Source organism: Chionomys nivalis, chromosome 1, assembly GCF_950005125.1.
Source record: "Chionomys nivalis chromosome 1, mChiNiv1.1, whole genome shotgun sequence".
NCBI lineage: Eukaryota > Metazoa > Chordata > Mammalia > Rodentia > Cricetidae > Chionomys > Chionomys nivalis.
In genome coordinates, this window is record NC_080086.1 from 196821164 (window position 1) to 196830889 (window position 9726).

Here is a 9726-nt window from a genome sequence, read left to right on the forward strand (position 1 = left end):
CAATGATCTTGAACTTTCAATGCTGCTGCTCCAGCCTTCCCAGTCCTAAGTTATAGGCATGTGCCACCACATCTCAGTAATGTGACCATTGAATACAAGGAATATGGTGTAAAGATCAAGTATTATTTGTTTGTTTGGTTTTTTTCTGGGTTCAGATTTAAGACATCTCAAGGTAACATTTATTCAAAATTTCTATAAGAAAATTGAACCAAACATTAGAAACAATATCACACCCACAAAGCTCATACACAAGACTAATGACGACTAAAGATGTTGGGAATGTTTTGCCTAGTAAAGAAAAAGATTATCGGGAATATAAAACTTTCAAACATTATTTCTGTAAAGAAAATGCTCTCTAATGCTTCTTAAAGATAGAGTGTTTAAATATCAAAGAAAAAGGCTTTAATCTTATCTTTCTACTACCTACATAAAGCTTTAGGAAGATAAGCAAACACAATGAATGGGTAAATGTATTCTGTTTCAAATAACGTATTGTATCCCTGTCACAACACAAGTAAGCCAAGAACTAACTATCAAAGGCTCAAAAGACACAGACATTTGGGCACAGTTGTTACTCTGTTTAACCTGAGTTTATTTAAATAAAATGTATGCAAGCACTGACTACTAGGTCACAGAAGGGCTACTCTTACAGAAGTGGGTGTCCTCTGCAGCTAGCATCATGACAAGCACACGTGATGAACCTACGAAAGTACTTGTTGAGTTTGGTTTTTAAATTACCTCCCTCTGAAGCAAAAGAAGAAGAAAAACTTAAATGGGGAGTGAACAAACTCCACCCTCAGTGGAAAGCCGTTTTCAAATGTCCAGGTTATCCACTTTCCTGTTAAACAAGGGAAGCAACAAGAAAGAGTAACTCTCCTATTCATTACAGAGGAGATAAGGATGGCGCTTCTGCTTACAAACTCAATTCACTCCAACTTGTCCCTTTAACTGCCCAACGAAAGCCAAATGGCCTCGGTTACTCAAATCTTAGCAAGACCCAAGTTCTTTCTTGAAATGGGCTAAATACACATATTCTCTTTCTTTTCTCTACATACCCCAGTTTGCGTAAAGAAGCAACACACTTTTTACTATAAGCAACAGAAATCAGAAAGTCTGAATTTAAAATGTTTCATACTTCACATATGAAGACATACTTAAATGACAGATTCTGTAACATCCATCACAGGAACTACTATGCAGTTATGTCCTGTGCGCTAGAGGACCCAAATACAAGGCTGGTATCCCAGGAGGCTCAGTGGCTGACACTTTAGATGATAAATGTTCATAATTTCTTATTCCCCTGCTTTAAGCAGTCAGTGGCGAGTTATTTCAGCTATGCATCTCTTGTTCAGTTTAGGACGGTCTAACCTGTACTGACCCCTCTTGTTTAGTTTAGGATGGTCTAACCTATACTAACCCCTCTTGTTCAGTTTAGGATGGTCTAACCTGTACTAACCCCTCTTGTTCAATTTAGGATGGTCTAACCTGTATTGACACCTCTTGTTTAGTTTAGGACGGTCTAACCTGTATTGATCCCTCTTGTTCAGTTTAGGACAATCTAACCTGTACTGACCCCCTTTTGTTCAGTTTAGGACGGTCTAACCTGTACTGACCCCCTTATGTTCAGTTTAGGACAGTCTAACCTGTACTGACGCCTTTCTAGGAGGAAGGAAGAACATGCTCAAAGGACCCTAAATAGTGGAATTTGGGGGCTTGCTGGACAGGCTTGAGAACGGATACCTTTGAAGAGGGTGCCTAAAAGTGGGAATAACGCCATTGACAGGTGAGCAGAGATACAAGAAAGTATCAACACATACAAAAACACAGCTTATTCTCAAACTAAATCCATATCTAGGTTCATTTTAAACATAGATGAACTGCATGTGGTCATTCTGACCCAAGATGTCACTTTATACCAATAAGAAAAACTCTGACTTATTAACATCTGTACAGAACTTCATAGAATATTACTTTATTTCAAAAGATTACTGGCTGATCACAGCAGAGACAGGCATTTCTGTGGGCATTTCCACGGAAGTTCTTACAGCTTCAAATGCAAGTTCATGGGACGGGAAAAAAAGGAACTTTAGGTTTTAAGAAGCAAATGGACAAAGATGTGGCATCAAATTCCACATCTATCGTCTATACAGCACGTATGCCAGCAGCATGCCCCTAGAAGATGGCATCAAACAACACACGTGAACCAGAACTCCCCAGCCTCCCCACAAGATGATGCCAGAATCTGAGGACAGAGCCGGTGGGCAAGTATGCTTGGAAAAGCACTCCAAGGGATTCTGAAATTCAACCCACAGCCCCCTGCCCTTAGTGCCATTTTCCACTAAGAACATCACGCCACCCGCTCCTGAGACACTCTTTGCTCTTCTTCTCTACCAAATGTTAGCTAAGTGAAGTCACTAAAATAAAACATCTGAATTCAGTTGGCATATTCCAGTTTGTAAGAGGTAAAATCAATCCATGAGCGAAAAGTCAACTCTGCTTCCTCTCTCAGAATGTCAGTGCAAAGCTACATAGCAATTCCTGAAACCAAAGTTGTATATAGACACGACTTTGCAAAGTATTTACCAGCTAATATAGCTTCATAAAGCAAATGTTCACAACCAAGTAGCAATGCAAAAAGAAAAACTAAAAGTTCAGAAACACCATCCACTTTCACTGAACTAAGGAGTAGTTCATTAAAGCAAGAAAATAAAGAAAATGATGTCAAGGTTAGCATAAATCCCCCAGTGCACCTTATACCCTGTATCTTATAATGTAGAGTCAGAGCGTGATTATTGACGGGTCATCTTAAAGAGCCCTTGCAGAAGTAGCTGTATTTCAAAACCTCCTCGTTTCCGTGTTCCGGCTGCTCGGACTCCACTCCACTGCGATGTGTCTCGCAGACTTCTTCACCTGCTTATGTCTCCCTGGGGGTTTATGCCACCGTACATCGCTTTAGTCAACCTGATACCTCCCCAACGTCTCCCTTCTGAAATCACCGGACAACAGGTGCATACCCACAAACTCAAATGTCTCACAAAATCTAGTAGTTGTCAAATCTATCCTGCATAGGCCACCATGCTGAAAGGAGACTTAGGGAACAATCTGAAAAAAACATACCTTAATCGGAGCACAACTAAACTTAATTTTCCTGTTTGCTGGGATTTCTTCCTCTTCCGGCAACCCGACAATCTCCGAGTACTCCATGTCGGGCTGGTAGTCATTGCTGCCATCACTGTCGTCCTCCTCGTCCGGCTCAGTGCCGGTCTCCCCCCAGTCCGAGTTGTACCTGGATCTCACCCTATACACGTTATAGTCACTCTGCACGTACACACGGGAACTCTCACAGTTATCCGAGTCTTCAAGCACTTCTCGTCCACAGCTGGATGCAGAAGCATCCGGCGAGGTTACCTCACCTCCTGCCAGGTCTTTCTTCTGTGGCTGTGCTGTCTCACTCCCAACCACATCAGCTTCAGCATCTTCTGAGGCTTCGTTCTGTGCTGGGAGGTGATCAGACTTTGGCATCGCCTGGTTTTCAGCAGAGGGTCCCTCAGGGATATCTGTGTCGGTGCTGTCCAGAGTCTCCTGGGGAGATGTGATGTCCTCGGCTCCCTTGCTCAGCTCTATCTCCTCACTAGGAAGTGAAGCTAGAGAGGCGGCTTTCCGGGCCGCTTCCGCAGGTGCAGGGCCCTTCTGAGGATCCTCGGTCTCCACACCTTGCTTGCTTGAAGAAGATCTTGAATTAGAATCCTTGAGGTGGCCGAAGGTATCAAGATTGGTAACGGTAACAGATGGCAGAGTCAGGGGGTAATGTCCAGTCACTGAGTACTCATTGCTCTCAGTCTTCTCAGAAGCCACGGCACTGGGAGACTCGGTGCTCTCGAACACCGCACTCAGCTGGCTCACTGTCGGGGACACGGCCTCAGTGCGGGGGCTCAGGCTGTCCAAGGAGTCGCTGCTGCCTCGGTTAGACTTGGAAGCCCCCCACTCATCCAGTGCTTCAGTCCCTCCGGCTTTCTCTTTCTTTGGGGAGTAGCGATTATTGTGCCCTGATTCATGCACACTTCTCTCAAACATTTTCCGCGTCTCTGTGAACTTAGCGTATGAAGGGCCATCATGCATTGTGTCAAATCTACTAATTCGTTCGGAAACAGAGGACTCCAACTTAACCACTGAGCCATCTGTTTTCTCCACAAACTCTTTGGGCTTCATTCTTCTCTGAGGGGATGTAGGCCTACCTTTGCCCCTGGTTTTGGCAATGACAGCAGCATTCTCATTGGGTTCCATACCCATCTGCATAAACAGATTTTTAATCCTGTTGACATTAGAGCCATATTTCCTACCCCTGCTCTGCTGGGAGCCCTCACCCTCTCTTGTCTTCTGCTCCCCATCGGACTTGGGTTTGTCAAAAGTCCTCTTCAGTGCCTGGAACTCTGTTCTGTATGCGTTCCTGTGAGGAGAAGCACTTCTGAGAGAGCTTCGTTCACCTGAAGACTCGGCTTTCAACATGTTTACTTCAAGGGTGAAAAGCCAATGCTCATAATGATGGGGGAACAACAAGAGAGAAAAACACGGCTCTTTCTAATGCCGGGTACTGGGTCAAGCAAAGGACCTCTGGAGTGACATGCTTTTCCAGTGGTGATCCCAACGGGTGTGTTAGCATTCACAGTCAAGAGTTACACAAAATGGCTTTTTCAAAGCAAGGCTAGAGGGTCACCTGTAATAGAAAAGGATGAGTTCCTGAATTCATGTGCTTATCTGAATTTCTGTCTAGTCAACTAATCGACATTTAACACACACTTTACGTTCCGAGTGGTTTAGTCACACAGCAAATCCATTACTTCAAAGGGGGACATTAAGGTCAAGAAGCTAAAAAGTTATTCTGATTGGTCTTTGGTAACAAAAGTATTTCAAACATAACTTGGAGTCTTTACAAAACCGCCACCTCCTCTTTCTCCCCACTCTCCTCCACCTGCACCCTACCCCACCCCCCTACTTGACAGTAATGCTTTCGCCTAAGTCTGGATATTTCTGTGAATGACTATGAAAGAACTCCTCAAAAAGTCATCCAAATGGCCATCCCATCTGGGAATTTTCCAGAGTCCTGCAGAACCGGGAAAAGTTTGGCGTCTGTTTTTAAACTCTAAAACAGGCCCACGAGGCTTATCTGGTGGTTCTGATCCAATATTCTCTTCCACAGAATGACCAAAGTAACGATTTCAGTGCAAATGCAGGACGAAACAGACAGAAGTAGTTCTGGAATGTCAATTAAGTTCCACTGTAAGCTGTTTCCTGGCCACGAGGCTATTACTAATTAGAGTGGGACACAGAGTCTAGTAGGAATGGCTGCACGAGAACGTCACAGCCAGAAAGGTAGTCTACCATGGCACTTCCTTCCACTATCCTGATTCTTCTATTCTTCCTGGCCCCTGAGAGAAAACAAAAAACAAAAACGCGAAAGCCATGCAAGCTTGCTGTTCCCCAGCCCACGGCTGGGTTTTCTATCAATATGCCCACACTTTAGGCACTCAACGCAGCTCTAAACATTTCTTATTTCTTTTCATTTTGGTTTGGCTTGTTTTGGTTTAATATTAGACCAAACCACATCACCCTCATGCACCATAGGCAGAGGAAGCCCACACTTTCACTTAAATCAGCTCCAAACTCATTTCCTGGCCCAGCAAGCAAGCATGGCCCATGCAGGCAAACAAGAAAGGCTTTCTGAGAGTGGTGCCTGTGGTTTGGGGTTTTTTGGTTGTTGTTGTTGGTTTTGGTTTTTTTTTTTTTCCTTTATTTCTTTTTTTGAAAAGCGTTGACAATATCCTTTTACCCATAAACACCCTCCCCTCTCCCCTACTTGCACACGCCGTTCCCTCCCCCGCCCCTTCGAGCCCGAGGGGGCGGAGGCGGGGGCGAAAGGGCCGCCGGGGATTCAAAACCCTGCCCTCACAAAAGAGAAACATAAATAACACCAACTTGAGAGGCAGCCGATTCCCAAGCCCGGTTCGGGACGCAATCCCTCGGCCCCGGGGCAGGGCCGGGAGAGCAGGTGACGCCGAGCCTAGGAGGTCGCAGTCTAGCTTTGTGCCAGGAAGCACCTGAAGTCCTAACACATTGGCTGCGGCTCCCGGAGGCTGCCAGGCGGATCCCGGAGTGTGGCACCGGGGAGAGCCCAGCTCCCGGGCCACATTCAGTAGAGAGAGCAGGGCGAGGGTGATGGTGACAAATGCCTCTCTTTTGCCTCCAAGGGTGCCGGGAAACAATAGATCCCACGGATAATGCCTCGGCCCCTCACCCCGGCGCTCCCGACCGCAGCCCACCCCCACCGCCCGCGGGTCCGCCTTTGTGCACGCCGCCGCGTCCCCGCGCGCCCGCCGCCGCCCGCCACCCGCACGCCGCCCCCTTACCGAGCGGCCCGGCCGGGCGGGAGGTCGGACTCCTCCGGCGGCCCCCGCCCCCCGAGGCCGTGCGGGCTCGGCGCCGACCGTGTGCCCTCCACCCGCTCGTCACGGCGCGCTGCGCGCCGCGGCCGCCTGCACTCGCGCCTCGGCCCCCACGCGCGTCCTGCCCGCGCGGGGCGGCCCCGGGACGCGCGCTGCGCTCCCCCCCCCCCAACCCCCGGCCATGGCGGCCCGGCCTGGGGCCCCGACGCTAGCACCCTCGGCTGCGGCCTGGGGCTGGGACGCCGCTCGGCCCACGTGCGGGGGTCCCCACGCCGGGCCCTGAGGCCCGCGAGGCCCGGTGGAGTTGGGGGGCAGCCTCGGGGGATGAGGAAGGCCCGGGGTAACAGGTGCCTCACCTCGGCTGATGGGATTAACTCTAGGGCCGCAGAGAGAGGGAGCCCAGCAGCGAATTCCCAGGAGAGGGAGAGAGGGAGCCTCTGGCGGCCAACGGAGGGCGAAAAGCACCGGCCCGAGGCAAGGCCGCCCCACCCCCAAGACCGTGGGTGAGGGGGCTCCGGGCTCAGGGCAAGGCCTGCACCTCTGGGGTCTGGCAGATGTGGGTTCCAGGGCTGGGCTCGGACTGCCTGATGATGTGGAACCCACAAGGTCAAGACCAAGGCCCTACTCTAGTGTGGCCTCCACCTCAAGGCCCCAGTGCTAGAAGGAAGGGGATGGAGAGGACTTTGGTCTGTCTCCTTGGATAGCTTTCCAGTTCACACTCCCTAGTTTTGCCCTTGAATAAACTCTCAACACACCCTGTCCTCCCAAACACGCACAGTGTTACATACTTTTCTCAGATGTACTAAAAGGACCTGGACGGTCAATATAGATCCCATCCAAAAGTTCTATGGGGCAGAAATACAACTTTTGAAAAGACGAGATCAGGTGTCTTGCCACATATGTGTGAGGTGCACGTGGAATCCCAACACAGACAGGAGAATTGAGTTTGAGAATAACCTGAATTAAAATTCTAGCCGTTGTCTGGAGATTTTGAAAATCAGCAGCAGGCCTGTAGTGGCTGAGTGGCTGACCTTTAATCCCAGCACTCACACTCAGGAGGCAGAGGCAAGAGGATCTCGGAATTCAAGGCCAGCCTGGGCTACCGAGTGAGTTCAAGTACAGCCAGCGACGCGAAGAGAAATGTCTGGCGTGGGGGCGGGAGTAAAAACAGTTTGAAAATATATGTGTGTGTAGAAAAAAACAACAAAATGGAGCCACCCTCTCAATACAGGCAATCTAGAAAGGGACAAAGCTGCCTAATAATCCTTAAAGCACTACAATATTGTATTTAGAATGTCTGCGGTACTGGTAGCCATGCCAAGGGACAGGGGCGTGACTTGGTGCTGCCGCCCTTCGGGCTGACCTATTTCCTATTAGCCGGTACGGAGCAGGCCCGGGGCTTGTTAAAGGGCGTTTTAGAATAGATCTTTAAGCACAGGATGAGTAGAAAGAGCGCTGAGGGCAGTGTGAAGGCTCAACCAGAGCACAGATGTGGGCTCCTCAGAGTATGTCCCTGTCCACCAGCATATACCAATGCGTACCACTTCTGATACGTACCACTCATAGAAGTGTTGAAATTACTGTCTTCTAAGGGTCACCAGAGGTACCCTCCAAGTTTCAGTTGATACAGTAGACTCTAGGTCTCTTGAATTTGGGAAGATAAGCTTTCTTTGCTGTAAACGTGGTTAATAATCTTGTTTGAGATCCCTAGGAAATGTCTGAAAAATGGGCTGCGATCCTCCCGAGGTCACATGGGGTCTAGCTTTAAGCCTGTTTCATAACTACTTTAACATAGGACTGTGTGCGAAGGTGTGTGTTTATCTGTAACTTTTACAGCAAACATCACTAATTCTGCTGGACGTCTTGCCTCTCACCTAGCAAGTGGCTTTAGCTCGGAGATGAATGGCTTCTTTCCCCTCCATGTTCCAGTAACTTTCCCCATCTTTCTATCTTACCTTAGAATTGTCTTCAAGAATACATTGTAAGCCCCACCCCACCCCCAATTTATTAAATAAAAATAGTACTGGACCACATATATGTGTGTGTGCTTATTCTGCCGTACCTAACCATGAAGTTTAATTTGTAAGTAAGCCACAGTAAATTAACAATTAAAAAAAAACAGAGAAATAAAACAATATACTGGAGCAGTTAATTAAGATAAAATTTTTCTAATAAAATATAATTACATCTTTAAAAGATTTATTTATCAGTATGAGTTTATGTCTCGAGTGCGGATGTCCATGGAAGCCAGGAGTGGATCAGATTTCTTGGAACTGGAGTTACAGTTGTGAGCCACCTGGTGTGGGTGCTCGGAACCGAACTCTGGTCCTACGGAAGAACAATATAGGCACTTAACCGCTGAGCCATCTCGCCAGCCTGAAGCATCACTTCACACTGCAGACCGGAAAATGGAGGTTATGCCTTGTGCTGCATTCACAATCACATGGCCTAGAAAATACTGGCCAGAAAAGGCCAGGTACGTGCACAGCAAGAATCTGTGCTGCTGAAGTAAAAACCTCTGCAGCTACTTAATTCTATAGGTCTGATTCACAGCCAGACAGTTCTCTTTCCTTTTTAAGCATTGCCATATTCTCTGTCCTTACCAAGAATGTGGCATTCCCTGTCTGTGGAGTTGATGCCACCTCTCTAAGCATCAACAGATGTAACTGGCAATGTGAGGGGGCTGTGGTTCCAGTCTCCACTTTGGGAGAGAACATGTGTGCTGTCTGGGATATTCTAGTAGAAAAGTTCCTGTCATTTATTTGCAGCATGGAAACCAGGTTTTTTGAGAGGATAGTCTAAATAAATGCAGCATCTAATCACTGGATTCTGTCTGTAGAAGAGGAGGCAGAGTTGAAAAAAAAAAAAAGTCTTACGCTTTTTTGCAAAGCCATGAATCATACAGAAAAGGAACCTAAAGACTGTTGGTTTTGAGTTTTTTTTTTTTTTCTGAAACTGTGAAATTTTGAAAAAGTCCATGCTGAGGGAATGACAGGTTCTTTAAACACAGTGCTGCTATGTGAAGGCTCTTGGAGTCTCCACAATGGGCTCATATGTCTAATATCTTTCAGAAAGTTTGAAGGATCTACCAGTCTACACTAATCCAATATATGTGGTTGTTGAATACATTTTAGCCACAATAACCATAATGGAAAGACTAAGTAGCTACCCGTGGCTAGAGGCCACCCTACTGGACAGAAACAGACATGGATCATTCTATCTCAGAAATCCCCATTGGATAGCACTTTTCATACCCAAGAGGCATACTGATTTTATAAAGGTTTGT

General features: G+C 47.2%; 1 protein-coding gene across 9 annotated transcripts in view; it reads right to left on the minus strand.

The window, feature by feature from the left end:
* Window positions 1-6915, minus strand: part of Ppp1r9a (protein phosphatase 1 regulatory subunit 9A) — a 298534-nt gene extending 291619 nt beyond the window's left edge. For 7 of the 9 annotated variants that reach the window (XM_057761229.1, XM_057761209.1, XM_057761108.1 and 4 more), the window contains exons 1-2: window positions 6405-6553; window positions 3118-4714 (exon numbers count right to left, since the gene is read on the minus strand). In XM_057761229.1, coding sequence (XP_057617212.1) covers window positions 3118-4506 — 1389 coding nt within the window. In that variant the 5' untranslated portion in view covers window positions 4507-4714; window positions 6405-6553. Of the gene's footprint in view, window positions 1-3117; window positions 4715-5973; window positions 6236-6404; window positions 6554-6796 lie in introns of those variants that run through there. The other 2 variants (XM_057760828.1, XM_057760872.1) reach the window with 2 other exon arrangements.
* Window positions 6916-9726: the final 2811 nt, after the last annotated feature.